This window comes from Pyrgilauda ruficollis, unplaced genomic scaffold (genome assembly GCF_017590135.1).
Source record: "Pyrgilauda ruficollis isolate IOZ18807 unplaced genomic scaffold, ASM1759013v1 scaffold73, whole genome shotgun sequence".
Lineage (NCBI taxonomy): Eukaryota > Metazoa > Chordata > Aves > Passeriformes > Passeridae > Pyrgilauda > Pyrgilauda ruficollis.
The window spans coordinates 4114184-4131528 of record NW_024529155.1 but is presented as its reverse complement, the minus strand read 5'-3'; the positions used below and the strand labels follow the sequence as shown (position 1 = coordinate 4131528).

The 17345-nt window shown below is 42.9% G+C and overlaps 1 protein-coding gene across 1 annotated transcript in view; it reads left to right on the top strand.

Annotated features, from left to right (window-relative positions):
- FBLN1 (fibulin 1) overlaps window positions 1-11069 on the top strand; it is a 75600-nt gene extending 64531 nt beyond the window's left edge. Inside the window, exon 17 of the mRNA XM_041486004.1 lies at window positions 9905-11069. Within this exon, the coding sequence (XP_041341938.1) occupies window positions 9905-10044 (140 nt within the window). The 3' untranslated portion in view covers window positions 10045-11069. The remainder of the gene's footprint in view (window positions 1-9904) is intronic.
- The last annotated feature ends 6276 nt before the right edge of the window (window positions 11070-17345 follow it).

Genomic DNA, 17345 nt, shown 5'->3' with positions numbered 1-17345 from the left:
CCAGTCACATTCCTGTGAAGCAGTTCTCCATCAGCATGGAAACCTTGTGAACATCCAGCTCTAACTTGATTCTCCAAAACTTTTATTTTGTGAAGTGTTCACCATCAAACTTGAATGAAGGTCTAATTCACAATGTTATGAGGGCAATATACTTCAAAGCATGAGGAAATCTATTTTGGTACTTGTATTTTGATTAATGAGTTTTCTGAATCCTTTCACTGTAGTTATGTTTGTCAGGTGTGGCATCTTAAGGATTAATGATATCTTCAGAGCTATTTTTCTGTATATGATTTGATGCCTGAAGTGATGATTACCAAGAAATATTTCATTTTACAAAGAGCAGCCACTTATTAATAAAACATATTATATCAGAAACTATAGAGCACCACATAGCAGGAGCCACATTGTTATTGTGACAAATAATGGAGTGAAATATAGAAAGCTTTCACATACACAAGAAAAAAAAAAGAAAAAAAAAAGTACATGAAAAAAAAACCTGTTCAGCTTTTGAGAGATGGAGGAATCTCAAATATAAATTAACTTTCTGCAGTCAGCAGACAGATATCTGGTGGTCTGGGAAATGCCTGCAGTTTGACAGCTAGATTGTTCCTTTAGGCACAGTCATGAACTGGAGAGGAGTGGAGGGAAATAATGCCTGTGAGGCTGCCTGTGTTGGCAGGAATAGGGCAGGAGAACTGGTGACAAAAGACATGGAGAAAGCTGAAGTATTCAATGCCTTCTTTGCCTCATTCTTTACTGATAAGACTGGTCTTCAGGAGTCCTGGGGCTCTCAGAGCAAGAAGAAGATGTGGAGCAGGAAATACTCACCCACAGTGGAGGAGGTTCAGGTTTGGGAACATTTGAGCTGGGAATAACCAAGTCCATGGGTGCTGCTGGGATACTGAGAGACAAGTGCTGAGGGAACTGGCCAATGTCATTGTAAGGCACTCTCAAGTATCTTTGAAAGATTGTGGTGATCAAAAGTTCCCATAGAAAAAGGCAAATGTCACTGCAATCTTCAGGAAGACCAGAAAGGATCTGGAAGTACAGATCAGCCTCTCTGGGAAGGTGATGGAGCAAATCCACCTGGAAACCATTTCCAAACACCATAAGGACCAAGAGGTCACTGGAGGCAGTCAGCAAGGATTTATGGAAGGAAAATCCTGCCTGACCTACCTGACACCCTTCTACAAAAAGACGGCTGGATTGATGAGAAGAGTGGATGTTGCTTATCTGGACTTCAGTAAGGCTTTCAACACCATCCCCCTTCATATCCTCACTCAAGGAAATGTAGGCTGGATGAATGGACAGTGAGATAGATTGGAAAAAGGCTGAACTCCAGGCTGGTAGGGTTGGGACCAGCAGCACAGCTCCCTGCCAGTCACCAATGGTGCATCTGAGGGGTCGATTTTGGGGTCACTTTCTTCACCAAGGGCCTGGCCAATGAGTCAGAGGGCACCTGGACAGAGGTGAGGAACCAGAGCTGTGCTGCCAGGCAGAGGCACCTTGAGAGGCTGGAGCAACAGACTGACAGGAGCCTTGGGAGGCCCAGCAAAGGCAGCTCTTCTTCTTCCAGGTGCAGCACAACATTCCCTGATGTGCAGTGTTTGAGCACTGCATTTTCAATGGCAGAACACATTAGGCAATTAGGAGTTGATTCCCTTCCCTGGCATAGCACAGGTCAGTAAGTACTCCAGTAATTATGTAGGCAGAGCAATTTATGCACTGCTAATCATTACTCTGGCACAACCTTTTGTGTAATAAACAGAAGCCTTTAGGAAAAGAATTTAATTAAACTTTAACACAAAGCTTTTTACAGAACAAAAAAATTGCTAAAATAGCCTAAAACATGTGTTTTCTGTTTGTGACCAGGATGTGAATTATTTTTCAACCTTACTGATAAACTCTGTATACTTGTAATTAATACTGAATAAGAAATTACAAATCTAATCATGACTTCTTGTGAGTTAAGGTCTGAAAAGCCAAAAATTGGCTATGAAGTTTTAGCTTCACACTATAGATATGTATTTACATGTTGAAGACTGAGAGAGCTTGGTGTTCAAGCCTAACCTGCAACTCCTATGATTTGATCCAAAGAAGCATTAATTCATGTCTGGGTTTATTTTCCTCTTGCTCATTTCTGGAACGATACTATCAATTTACCTTTTATAATAATCTCTGCCATGATCATTTCCCTAGTCCTAAATTTCGTAATTGCCTGAACATCTCTTCTGAAACTATGACAGCACTCCTAAGTAACACTGATGCAGTAGAGATGTTTACTCTTAATTCTGTAAATCTTGGCCTGCAATATAAAGCAAAAAGCCCTCAGGAGAAAAGAAAATTTGAAGTTATAGTCCAGGATCTCACATTAACATGAGGAGCTTGGTCTTGTATTGCTCAAGTGAAACTTTTGTGGGGAAACAGAGGCCCAGGAACAGCTAAATGTAGGACTTCAGAACATAGCCTGAGATAATTTGGAATTTAATATAAAGGCAAATAAATTACTTGAGTTTTAGCTGAGTTTAGGTTCCAGTTCCAAAGCTCTCATCAGGTCTTCTCATCCTTGAATTTTTCCCAATTGATCATTTCATGTTCCAAGTATCCATTTAAAGCACAAGGAAAGTAGCTGGAGGAAAAATTATAAGGTGGGATTTTTTCATGTCATTGAAATCTCTGTCATGTAGGTGTCACAAGCAGCTCATCCCAAAAGTTCCATCTTTTGGGACATCACTCTCTCACCATGTAACAGCACATCCTCTTGACAATCCTTCCTGTGCTTCTTTGCAAATGGGGGGATTTTCAATGGATTCACAATGGTTTAAAAGTGAAAGAGGGGCAATTTAGGCTGGATATACAGAAGAAATTCTTCCCTGTGAGGGTGGTCAGGCCCTGGCACAGGGTACCCAGAGAAGCTGTGGCTGCCCCATCCCTGGAAGTGCCCAAGGCCAGGCTGGATGGGGCTCTGAGCAACCTGGGATAGTGGAAGGTGTCCCTGCCCATGGCAGGGGAAGGACTGAATGTGCTTTAGGATCCCTTCCAACCCAACCCACACTGTGGTTCTGTGGCTCCTTTTCAGGATGAAGCTTTTTTAAGCTTTATCTTACAGTCAGGCCTTTCGTAGCCCAAGCGTTGGGAAATTTAGGGAGAACACCAGACATGCTTGATCTCACATGGGATTTTACTTATCTAATGAGGAATAGACATTCATATATTGCTACCAGTATTAGTTTCCAATTAATGGAAGTTAATTTCAATAGTGCATGGCCACTGCAAACCCCAAAATAGCCGAATAGCAGCAAGTGCTTATTTTGAAGGAAAAGCAAACGATGAGCTATGGTCAGACTTTGCAGCATCACAGAATGATTAAAGTTGGAAAAGACCTTTAAATTCAAGTCCAACCATCAACCCAGCACCACCACCACATTCATCATGAAACCATGGCGTTTGTTTGACTGCCTCTGGTATTTCAAATATATATCCCGTTCTTATTATTTTACACCTTTTTTACAGAGTGTTTAATTTAAAATAGGACTTAGAATTAATAAAAATATGCATCATGTTCTATTTATGATCTCATTAATAAGTCAGCTATAGATGAATGATTAAGAAAAGTGGATTTTCTTCCTTTTATCATTTCATGCTTTCTCAGTAACTCCTTACCGTACATCCCATGAACTTATTCAGTTCATGGTCAGTTTTCAGCTGACCACAGATCATACAACTAAACAATGAAAAAAACCAAAACCGAATTATCCTAAATCAATTGTTTGTTCCCAGAATAAGTTGCTAAATTAGTACTTGCCTGTAATGTCAAGGGTGAAGTGTTACACTAGTGAAAATACGGTAATACTGCTGGATTCACCCAACAGTAACCAAGCAGACATCTCTCTGTTAACTTGCCTCCTGAGAAGAGTCAAGAAAGGACATTGTGTGCTTGCTGTGAGCACAAAGAGAATGAAAAAGGTGGTTTTTACTGTCCTTTGGTATGTGGTGGCAGGAAAAAACAATATAGCTGTAGGCCCATGGGGGAAGTGATGGGAAGGGGGCAAGAGGAACAAGAGCTCTTGTGCTTGTTACTTAACACAAAGCTCGAAATGTGGTTGAGGGAGTTGATCCCAATTTTGATAACTATTTATTGTATTTCCCTGAGTGTAGCCCACAGGTTATTTGGAAGAACAATTTTTGATTTGGCAGTAGCTGGGATTGTTTATATATACACAAATACATCTGCCTGAATATGCAGGCAAGGCAAGAGGAGTTTACTGCAGCACATCCCCTCTTCCAGCAGTCGCCAGTTACAGCTCCACTGTCAGCCTCTGATTATTTGCCTGCTCCACTAACATTTCTCTGCTTGATTTGGGGGATCCTTAAAAATTTAGGATCTCTGAAGCTCTCTTTTTGAGGAATGGCTGCAATTTATGTCTGTTCTGTGCTCCTAATGATGATATAGATTGAAATATTTGACTAGACTCAAGAATCAATCCCTGTGGAGAATCCTATGAGCTTCACCTCTGAACCATAAAATGTAAAATACTGCAACCTCTCTACCAATGCAAACCAGTTGTTTCTTATGGCAGCATGAAAATAAGCTGCTTGGTTCTGCTTTGCTTTTTGCACACTATGGTGAATCCTCCTAGAGGAACTTTCTTTAGAGGAAATGCAAATGCAGTGTGAGGAACATCACGACCCAGATCCCCTGGGAGTGTAATTGCAGCAGATTTTGTGGATAGCAGTGGAAAAAGAGGAAGAAAGGTTCGTTTAAACAGGACTATTTTAAGGAGCTAGAATAGAAATCAGGATTAGGAGTCTGGAGGCAAGATGTGAGTGCATGACAAGGCAGGGACTTGTCAGCCAGATTGGGTTAATGTGGGAACAAAAAAGCAGCTCTTCTCCTCAGCTGAAAATTGAGCTTCTTAGCAAATCTGCTGCCTAATGCAGAAGTACAAGCAGAAACCAAACACAGAGGTGAATTGCCTAAGGATCTTTTGAAGCAGAAAAATGCAATGATATCTTAAAGAGGTATAGAAAACCCAAGGAATACCTGTGGCATCTAGAGCACATGTCTTAGGCGGAGCAGCTGAGGGAGCTGTGGGAGCTGAGCCTGGAGAAAAGGAGGCTCAGGGGATAACTTCTCACTGTCCCCAAATCCCTGACAGGAGGGGGCAGCCAGGGGAGGGTCAGGCTCTGCTCCCAGGGAACAAGGGCAAAGGCAAACAGCTTAAAGTAGTGCCAGAGGAGGTTTAGAGTGAATGTTAGGGAAAATTCCTTCACTAGAAGGGTTGTCAAGCATTTGGGCAGGCTGCTCAGGGAAGTAGTTGAGGCACCAACCCGGGAGGGATTTAACCAACGGGTGGATGTGGCACTTGGGGACATCGGTTAGTGATGGCCTTGGCAGTGCTGAATTAATGGTTGGACTTGATCTTAGAGGCCTTTTCCAATCTCAACAATTATATGATTCTCTCAGATTAAAATACTAGAAATGCTGCTGAAAGGCTTAGGAATATTAACAATATTATCCTTGCTGTCTTATTTATCCCATCTTCTCTGATAAGCAAAGCTTTGGTAAGTCAGTGACAGTTACTCAGATTATTGGCTGTTGGCATTGCTCTCATTTAAAAATATGTATTATATATTATTTAGGTTATTGTCCTCACTATACATGGTGACATGCTTTACCTTAGGAAAAAAACTAAAATACAAAACATGAAGTAAAAAACAGGAGAGGAGAGTAGCTCAATATTTTAGTTACAGAGCTTTAGGAGCTGGACCGTGGTTCAGACCATTACTGTGACATCCAAAAACTTGCTGCCTCTCCCTCTGAGGCTATTTGCTTTCACAGATCAGCAGGTGGAGAGGATTGCCATAGATCCTGTTTACAATAATGGTAAAGTGTGCAAGAGAAATAAATCTTATCACTGTTTTTTCAAAGAAGGTCAACAAATCATGAAGATACCCAAACAGATTTGGGACATGTAATAGCATCTGTGCTCACAAGAGAAATAAATCTTATCACTGTTTTTTCAAAGAAGGTCAACAAATCATGAAGATACCCAAACAGATTTGGGACATGTAATAGCATCTGTGCTCAGTTAACAAAGCAGCAAATCCCAGCACAGGTGAGCTCATGGAAGGCATTCTGCCTGGCCTGTGACACATGGCATTTTCTGCAGGCTGAGTCTGTGCTTGGGTCACAGATGATGAACCAAAGAGAATGAACAGCACCAGCAGCTCATCAGGCTGGCTGGAGAGCACCAACACTGGTCTAGGTGCCTGCAGGCAAGACAGCACAGATGCTTGAGGCTGCCCAACACATTGGATTCAGCAGGGGGAATCTCCGTGTTCATTTATGATCAAGGGTTCACCTTGTTGTTGTTGTTGTTGTTGTTGTTGTTGTTGTTCTTTTTCTATGCTACCCTGGCTGAAGTCTAACATTGTTGGAAAAGAATTGGGGTGAGCTTGCTTAAAGGAACTCACTTCTTTGCCAAATGTGGAGCATGTAGCTGTGGTCCCTGAGACGACCAAAAATGTGAGAGCCCTCTGTTTGCAAGTAATTTCCTGAGCAGCCCCACTGGTGCTCCTGACAGTGACCCACAGACAGTGGGCATGGCTGCAGTGCTCCAGGACTGAGTCCAATTATCCCCATGGCAAATCTGAGTGGCTCCACCCAGCTGCTTTGGATTTGGACAGGTAAAAAACAGATCAAAGAGTAGCTGCTTAATTTTTACATTTCCTGACTTCTCAGTGCATTTAAAAATCTTAACCTTCCTGTTTCTATAAGGTATGCTTTTGTACTTAGTGTTCAGCTCTAAATGCTGACAGTTGCCAGACCACAAATCTGGACCCAGGAGTTTGCCAAAAGGGATAGTGAAACAGCATGTTTATGCAAATGCTGCAGTGTCTCACAAATCCATGTAACTTCAAAACACCCAGAATTATTACATGTGGCTTCTTCAAATGTGTCCTGGGCTAAATGCTTTTCAGATACTGACTGATTTGTTGAGCCACGTATGGGAAGTACATGGACCAGGCCTAGATCTCAAGATTTTTTTTGGTCTTTTGTGTGAGTCAGCCCAAGGTACTGCTGGCCTTGTTTGGGGCTGGCAGAGCTATGCCTCCCTCGTAGGTGACGTGAAAGGTTTGAGACAGGAGAGAATCAGACACAGAAAGCATCTTGCATGGTTTCCACCTGTGTTTGTCCTTGAGTTTGGTGAAGAAAAATTCTCTGGTTTTCCATTTTAGCACTTGTCACAAAACAAAAATGCAAAACTCTCAAGGAGTGAATCTGCCAAGAGCAGCAAACCTCTCATATGAACATTTCAAGGGTTTCTCCTCTTTTTTTTTTTTTTCATTCTACCTATTCAGAACAAAGGCATCCTTACACATATGCTGTAGCACAAAACCATCTGCCTGTATCATCCTGTATCATCCTCTTTCATTTAATGGGAGAGAAGGGAAGTATTTCCTGCAGTGGATTCAGGACCATCTAGAACAACAAACTGTAGAAATAACTATTGTCAGAGTATTGTTTCTTTCTACATTCCCTCGAGTTCTTTCTTCAGTACAGCTGTCAGCATGTGTGGCATTCACTTCTCAAGCCATTTTATCAGCTGGATTTTAAAACTGCAGCAAGAGAACTGTGTGAAGAGGCACTGCCACATGGACTGCAGTGTTTGCCCATTGCACCTTTTCCCTGCCTGTCAGCAGGGAGCATCTCTACACGAATGAGGAGGTTACTAATGGCTTTGAGTGCTGCATCAGTGATGTGTGAATGTTTGCCATACTGCAATCCCACTCTAGAGCAGAGTGAACTAGTGGAGTGGTGCAGAAAGTGTAGAATGCTATAACAGGATTGCTAAACCAAACCAGCAGCTCTCTAGGGCTTGGTGATGACTGCAGGAGCTGCTCACAGGCTCGGTTAAAGATTGCCAGCACTGAGTGATTTCAATGCTGTGCATTTCTGTGGCTCTCATTTAGAGCAGTGCCTGCAATAATGTGATGTGTTGGTAGTAAAATGCTTTAACTGCTACCCTAAAGGGAGGACAATTTTAGCAAGGTTTTTCTGTTTCAATACATCATCTGCCAAGCCCATTCATTTTTATAAGATACAGGAGAGTAGCCAAGAAATCTAAAGAAAATTAAAATATAAAAAATAAAATATAAGTATGTATTTATATGCATGCATATAAATTGTAGGGGGCAGGATGCTTAAAAAGTGTATTCATCAAATATGGCAGGCAAAGTGACTGTGGTGAGAAGTTTTCTATTTCATTGCATGCTGAAGATATTAGTTAGTGTTTGAACAGGACAGAAGTGTAATGTCATCACTGCCTTAGGAAAAGGTGCTGACAGGCTGCATAAGCAAACATTTTTGTCTCCCATCAGATCTCAGGCCAGAGTGTTTGTAGGGAACAGCTGCAGGAGCTGGGCTGGGACTGCATTATAATCCCCAGCATCAGGAGGAGTACATCTCAAACCATCCTTCCTTAAACTGTGCATTTCCTTCTGAATCCAACAGCCTGTCAGAGCAGTCTGCTGTCAGAGGGAGGTGTCTGTGGAGGGGGGTCCCCACCAGACTCCCTGTGCCTGCTGGCTGACCTTGGCTTCCTGCGATTTTGACATCTGGGGACATCCTTTTCAGCTGAGAGCAGTTTGGTAGCTGCCTACTCTGTAACACCAGGCCTAGAAAATAAACAAGAAGTGAGAATATGCTTAGAACCTGATCTGGAGCCTTTGGAATCGAGGGCAAAGCTTGTGTTGACTTTGTTTTGTAGGTCTGAAGCTGCATCCCTATTCTGCGTAGCCGCATCGCGTCCAGGCACAGACAACCCCTCGTGACCCAGACGTGCCTGCCCAGGGTCCTCTCCCACCCCCTACCCAGAGCCCAGGAGCCAATGTCACCTTCAGTCCCCTGCCTGAGCAGTGCTGGAAGAGAGCTGGGCTCTGGCTGTAGCACAGATGAGGGTCCACTTTCTCTTGTCCCACACGTTTCCTCCCCAGTTTGACTTTGGCCCAGATCACCCCCGAGCCAGGGCATGATGTGGGTTTCTGGCTGAACCTGGATGCCCCTGGGCTGCCCTGCTGCCTGGCTGGGGAGGGGGACAAGCCCTGCCCTGCCACCCTCTGAGGAGCCCAGCAGTCTCCATCACGCTGTGCCTGGCACTGGGGTCCTCCATGGCAAACCAGTCACAGGACTGGAGGCCTGGAAGACAGAGTTTGCTTCTCCCTGACTGCTTCCTTCCTTATCAAACCCCAGTGCTGGCCACCATTCACTTGAGGATGACACGGGAACAGGTGCAGAGATAGCCCCCTTTCCTCATTAAACTTTATTCCTGTAGTGTCCCGTGGGGTTGTCCATCCATGACTCAGCACACTAATGATTTACAGATTGGTGTCATCTGATTTACATCATTGTCAATGATTTACATCATTGGTGTCATTCGCAGGGGAAGGGTTGATTTTACTGATGCAATACAGATGGTTTCCATTGTTCCAAATGAAATGGGGTTTTCAACACAATACCAGGAATTGCATGGAGTTCCCAGGTGTGCTAACCCAGAATGTGTGTTCTGGGTTACCCAGGGAAATCTCATTCTGCCCTATGTAAAAGCAGTGTCACAGCATGCTTATTGAATTTATGTCTCCAAATAAAAGGTAAAAAAATTATTGATTTCAGAATATATAGGAGGGTTTTGCCATTTGCAACACTTCAGTGCTCATTATAGATCTTCCAGATATTTGACTCAAAAGTTGTATTTTATCCTTCTTTTGCAAGCTTTCTTGCAAGCTGTTTACAGGCCCAACAGATAAAATACCTTTTCCAGGGCTGTACTGAACACCAAGGGTAGCTCCCCCAGACTTAGCTGGATCTAATAATCTCAGCAACCTGTTTCTGTCCCAACAGGTGTAGTTCGCCAGGTGAGGCCCATAATTGGACCTTTTCATGCCATCCTGAAACTGGAGATGAACTACGTCATGGGCGGGGTGGTGTCTCACCGCAACATCGTCAACGTCCACATCTTCGTGTCTGAGTACTGGTTCTGAGGGACACCCACAGCAAGTGCTCCAGCCTGAAACATTACCACAAGCTATTATGTCATATACTTGTTTTTAAAACCCAATAGTGTTCTCTCTTTTTTTTTTTTAATTTTTAAATATTTGGTTTATAGTTTAAGACAAATAACAAGCTATTATGTTGATTAGACATAGGGCTGAGCAAATTAAGTGAGCCTGACGTAGTTGTTTGTATAAATACATAGTGTGTAAAACTGCTCAGCTGCCTGGTGAAATTTAAAACTTTTCTAAATGTTTGGACAGATCTCAACTGGCTCCTTGGTCAGATAACCTGGGTGACAGGCTGTGTGACAAAGCAGATGTCAGGGTTCATTGGGAGGAGTATACGGTGTCTTTGGATGGAAGAAGTTGGATAAGGATTAATAATTTCACCTCAAATTAACTACCTTGCAGAGGATTTCCAGAGAGTGATAAATAGGTTTGGGCCCTCTGAATAGGTCCCCAGAACTGCTAATTATTCCTGAAAAGTTCAGTCTGGATATTTAAGAAGTGCCATTCAGCTGCAGCTGCCAGAGGAAGTGCAAAAGGAATTAGAAATACTTAGAAACTAACAAGCTATTGCACATATTAAAAAAAATACTCCTATTTTTTTGGTACTTATTATTTGATTGTAAGATTGATTGATTCTAACTGAACAGGTACCTCTCATTAAAATGAATCTGTTACAGGAACACAGCACATTGCTTCAATTCCAATCTCACCAGTACTCAACAATACATGGGAACCTCATACCTTATCTCCTGTCTGTTACAAAGCTCCATGCCTTTTTAAAATTGGTAATAAAATTAGCATGTTAAACTGTACATTTCCTATGCACCAAACTAAGGCATATGTAATTATATAATGAAAATCTCACCAATAAATGAATGTTTAATGTATTTTCTGGGCATCAAAATACTGTATCTTTTTATTACAGAACAGAAAAGAAATAACTCCATGTTTCAGTTTGTTATGTTTGTTAAGATATGAGGAAATAAAGAAGGTCAGATGGGAAATACTCCAAAGTATGCCATGGTTTCTGATTCCCAGGAAAATTACATGATTCAGCTTTTGTAAGCAAATTCATCATATCCATATTCCCCACTCTAACCAGACCCCCTTGGTCATTATTGGCACTAAGCATGGAACAGGCTGCTGTGAGAAGCTGTGGCTGTCCCATGCCTGGAAGTGCCCAGGGCCAGGCTGGATGGGGCTTGGAGCAACCTGGGATAGTAGAAGGTCCCTGTCCATGGCAGGGGTTGGAACTGAATGAACTTTAAGGTCAATGTGATCCTGCTACCTTTGCTTTTTAAATGTGTGTTTGTGGTCTGGGTGTATTTGGGAGGTTGTTATTGATGCAGAAAACAGCAGGTGCCAGCTGTGACAGAAGAGTGTGGGCTCTGAGGGATGTTCTGTGAGCACCAGCCTCTAGCAACCCCCTTGCTGCGTTTCAGCAGTTTGCATTTAGTGTTACAGAAATGGCTTTTACAGGGATGCTGACACATGACTTTTCAGTATTCTGTGGTGGTGTTAAGCCACACTGTGTAGGAAAACAGTATTTATGTTTGTATTCAGGTGCTGGGCAGGGATGGAGACGTTCACGCCATGCCCACATTGCCTTTTTCTTACCCATCTGAGCCTGACAACTCATCTCCCAAGTCTCACTCTTGACACCAGAGATCACTAATGCAGCTGGACAAGAAACCCACGATTGGGGTGCTCTCATCACCTTGGACAGCTTTCCCAGCCAGGTGGGATTTCCCAGAGGTTGAGCAAAGCATTGTTCCCTTTGCCATTGGCTGTGTCACACACAGAGACGGAGGTGGTTGGCGGGTGGTGCTTTCACCTTATCTTACCCCATTGGGGTTTTTCCCTCTTCCTTTCCTTTACTGACTTCTCTCCCTCCCCATATTCTCATTCTCTGCATCCATCTTTGTATTTTTTTTTTGTATCAATGAGTGTTTACTTGCAACTGATCAATTGAGCTAAACATGATCACCAGACCCAGGAGAGAGATCTTGAACAACTGCAGAGAGAAAACCCCTCCTGGGCTGACTGCAGACAAAGGCTCATTTGCTTTCATACCCAAATGATTTATCATGATACTCTGAATCACATCCAGACCATGCCAGGAGGGACACTTTCATGGGACATTTTCTGGCCACCTTCTTTTAAACTTCAGTCTTGAAGCACATCTTCTGTGAGGAAAGGCTGAGAGAATTGGGATTGTTCAGCCTGGAAAAAAAAGAATTGACCTAATTGCGCCTTTTAGTACCTGAAGGGAGCCCTGAAGGAAGATGTAGAGAGACTATTTACAAGGGTCTGGAGTGACAGGACAAGGGGGAATGGCTTCACATGGAAGAAAACAGGTTTATATTAGATATTAGAAAAAAAATTTTCTTCTGTGTGAGGGTGGTGAGGCCCTGGCACAGCTTGCCCAGAGAAGCTGTGGCTGCCCCATACCTGGAAGTGTCCAAGGATAGGTCAGATGGGGCTTGGAGCAACCTGATCCAGTGGAAGGGGATGGAACTGGATGACCTTTGAGGTCCCTTCCAAACCAAGACATTCTGGGATTCTGTGGTTTTTACACTGTGTTTGAGAACCCATGAGGGCAAAGCACAGATACTCCATGATCACACCTAGCTTAAGTCTGGCTTTGGTACTGCTTAGATGGAAGGCAAGCCACCCCACTTAAATTAAAAACCAATAAATCAAATGGAAGGTGACGCCTTTTTCAACCTAGAAACGAAACTCGAGATAGTTTTAGTATAGGAGACAATATAAAAGTGGATCTTTATTGGAACTCCAAGAGCAGTTATAGAATGCCCACAAAAATCCACCCCCACAGGGGTACATACATTTTTATAGGTTTCAGGAAATTAGCATAATTGATAAAAAGCACCAGCTAGGAGGACAAGTGGTGATGCAATTCCCCCCAAGTCAAGCCCCTTCTCTGGAGCTCCACTCCACCCCACTTGGTACTATTTGTACTTTGTTTATGAAAATGTGTCTCAAAGAGCTGTTTTCAGCCTTGGTTCCCAGGAAAAACCAAGAATAGAGGCCTTGTACCCCCGGGGCTTGGAGCTCTGGAATTTGTTTTGTGTTCCTGCTCAGGGAAAGGGCAGGGAAAACTAGCTACAAATGCAGTAATAAGCTACAGAGCTCCAAATATATGTGTAAAGAATACTAAGAATATATAAAATAAAAAAAGGTAAAAACCAATAGACATGAAAGGAAAGCAGCTGTGGTGTATCACACCATAGGTGATGGGTTTCTTAGCCATGCTCACAGAGCAACATTTGCAGGTTGATCCCCAAGATGGTGGTAAGGTGTTTTGTTTTGTCATTAGCTGATGGTTCTCACATGAGTGAGATCTGGTGCAGGTCATACAGTGATGGGAGGGATTTTGGGTTCCTCCACTCAGGCAAAGCCAAAACCAACTTTATCTGAACCCAGCCCATGAGTGACCTTGGACCTGATGAGAACAACCACCCCTGACTGTGGATGTGAGGTAAGTTAAATTTCATGTTGCCAAATTGTCCTAATACTGCCAACATTTTGAGAATAAATTGTAATAATCATAAAAAAGCAATACTGTAATGGATACCATCATAACTCTGTAACTACAGTTTAGGTTTTGAAAATTACAAATATGTGTTTAACTAAGGCTAGCCAGAAAGTCCTAAATGGTGCTTGAACTGTGGCCAGCTGTCTAGAAGCTAGAAATTAGGAAAAAAATGGGGTTTTTCTCTTGCAAAGTGGAAAAATTGTGTACATTTGTACCTATTGAGCTGGTGACCATTTGTCCAGCTCTACCAGGAAGCATCAGATTTTCTGTGGTATTGAGAGGCTGAAGTAGTTTGTAAAACAGCTGCCAAAAACTTGAAGAAAAATGGACTGTCAAGCCTTCAACCTATGATGCACTTTACATCTTACAGATTAGGGATCTCATTTGCAGCCACTAAATCTCCTATTTATTTATTTATTTTTTTTTAATTAGAGCCCATCAGTTAACAAGTCATGGTAAACTTTGCTTTCTTTAGCAACAGTGAGTTTCATTTTGTCTTTAATTACATGCATTGATTGATTTTAGTGCTGTCTTCAACTCATACAAGCAACTTGATTTTTTTCCAAATCATTGTAGAAGAACCCACAATGTAGAAGAATCTCTGGCTACTGAGCTCTCTAAATGTTTATGATTACAATTATTTTTTACCTCTCCTCTGAGTAAGATTTACACCTGACCCCTTATTCCACTTCCCTCTCTTTAAGTTTCTCAAGTGGGGAACACCTGGGAACATGGACAGAGTATTTCAGCTGCAGATGCCTGTGTCAGTCAAAGAGAAATGAGATTTTCTGCTCCATAAGTTACTGTGCTGTGGAGCTGCTGTGTCAGAGACCAGAGAAGGTGGTCATGGGGGTGAGCAGGGCAGGAAAGTGTCCGTGTTAGCGAGCAGGAAGGGAGTATTAATGCAGTCTGAGAACGTGTGGGCTTCCCTGAGCTCCTGCCAGGCAAAGCTACACTGAAATCACGAGTGGCTGACGCTTGCCTTTGGTTTTGATGACTGGCCAAGTGCAGTTACCTGATAGGTGTGGGTGGCTACAAGATTGCTCCCACTGAAGGGCACTGAGAAAATGAGCTGCTCTTTTTCCCCCTAAACCCACAAGATTTCCCAGATCTGCAGAGGCAGTGGTTACTGGGACAGGGTTAGAAAGCCACTAAACCAGAGTTCCATGGATATGGGCTTACCTGGGCAGGGGCACAAGGACTCTGACCAGGCACACACAGTCAGCTGAGGCAGGATCTGGAAACCCCCTCTCAGCAGTGGTGTTGTATTTGATGCTTGGAACAGAGGCTGCCTCTGCAGGAGCCTCTCTGTTGGGAGAGAAATGGGAGAACAGCAGTTCCATGAGGTCAGCAGAGCCTCTCTAGTGTCTCTGCAGCAAAGCTCTGGACTCCCATCTCCTGTGACACACGGAGGCAGGGGCTTGGCAAGAGGGGCTGGGACCCATCTGGTCCATCCTCTTTTCCAGGGTGCGTCAGTATGACCTGGTGGAATGGAGAGGCCATGGTGCTGGACTGATGGCCGTGTGCTGTTTGGACCCAGGGATGTGCAGCAGCCTGAGTGCAGCTGTGGGAGCCCATGGAGGGGAGGAATGTTCTGGAAGGGCTCCTTGTGCCTCTGGTCTCACACAGCACGGGCTCCTCCCTGGGCTCAGTGTACCCAGCCTGTCGATGTGTTTGCGGGTCCCAGGATGAGGGAAGAGATGAATCTGACCCCATATTTCTTAGAAGGTTGACTTATATTATATTATATTATATTATATTATATTATCTTATATTATCTTATATTATATTATATTATATTATCTTATCTTATATTATATTATATTATATTATATGCTATACCAAAAGCTATACTAAAAATAATAAAGGAATACATCCGAAGGCTAGGAAAGGAATGAATAATAAAAACCCGTGACAGACCAGAGCGTCTGACACAGCTGGCTGTGATTGGTCACTAAGTACAAACAATTCACATGGAACAAATCAAAGATGCACCTGTTGGTAAACCAGCTCCAGACCACATTCCAAAGCAGTCAGAGAGGTGATTGTTTACATTTCTTTTCTGAGGCTTCTCAGGAGAAAATCCTAGTGAAAGGATTTTCATAAGATGACATAGAGACACCAGCCTGCCTCCCCACCTGCTCGGCTGCTGAGGCAGGGCTGGGTGGTTTCTCTGGGGCCAGCCAAGGAGGTCCAGGGCCTGGGGGGGTCCAAAATGATCTAAAACACAGCCATCCAATTACTCTCTGCAACTGCACTGGGGGCAGGACATTCTGACTTTTGTTTCATCTTCTGGCAATGACATTAAAAGCTTAAATTGATGTCCATTGAAGTTAATGAAGAGTTCCTGATTCATCAGGCACACAGCATTTCAAAGAGACCTTGGGCAAGTGTTTTACTTCTTCATGTTTTATCCATTCCTGCTGTGTATGGAGATTATGTGGATAGTTGTCTGAAAAACTCACATTCTGATATTTTGTAAATAAAGGCCAGTTGTACTGAACCCTTGGGTGGCAGACTCTTTTGGAGAACATGGAAATGTTATTAACTGGTTTGTCTTTAATATACATCTTTAGCTGTATAAAAATGTTAAGAGAGGTTCTGGAAGTGTTCTAAATTCATAACCCAGAAACTTGACAGAAAGAGTGGAAAGGCTGTCTGGGACCACTGCAGGGAGGCAATAGTTACTGGGGAGGTCAAAAGGGAAAACACCTTCAGCAGAGAGCACAGCTCTGCCCCTGTGTTCCAGGGGATGCTCACAGGGTGGCTTCCATTGGCCCTTGCTGTAGAATATCCTGAGCTGGGAGGATCCTGAAGGGTTGGTTTGATCCTGCAGAGCGAGTCCAAGGGCTCAGTACCCTGAAGTGCTCCTACCTATAGCTCTTGGTCCCTAGGTCCTTCTTTCCTTGAATTGTCAGAAGCCTTTAAAATGACAAATAACTACTTTTGGGGTGGGAGAGATTGTTTTCTCCCTATAAGTGGGAGAGACAAAATATCATAACAAAAATAAAGATAAAGCATTGCTATAACCAAATTAGCCATGACTAATTTACAGTGCTGTGTTGGGGGCTATCAGATACATAGAAGTTCAACAAATCACCTTCAAACCACAGAGGCCTCACTCAAAGCTGTAAGTCTCACATATGTGAGGTTAAAGGAAATCCAAGAATGTAATTACTTGCAGTATGTGAAAGAGTTTACATCAGACATTTTGAAGGAATTTGTAAAAGCACCTTATCTGCAGCTATGTTCTTTTTATTTAATCTCCTTTTCAGTGCTAATGGTATACATGTTTTCCTCCCTGCCCTCTACAGTTGTTTGGCACCTGCCAGGCTCTTTGGCATTTCTTTGGAATACCATGTAAGCCACTGGGTTGATGTAAACTGCTTTGTTTTGTAGCTGGTAATTATTAATGAAATTGAGCTCATGCTCAAATAAAGAGCCTTTGGGTAAGTACAGCCTTGGGTCTGCCTCAGAAATGCATCACACTGAAATACCTGAGTAGCATCTGTCCCTTAAGTTACACTGCATGTGTGTCTTGTCCACACAAGTTTCTTTTATTCTCTTTGAGTTGCAGTTCATGGCCTGAATTTGCTTTTTTGAAGTGTAAGGAGCATTGCCATTAGTTTTGACCAGTGAATTTCATTAGTGACTGAACATCTTTTGCTAGCTCTCTCCCTAACCTCTGTTTTCTTTTAGATTCTTCTACAATGCTTAATGCCTT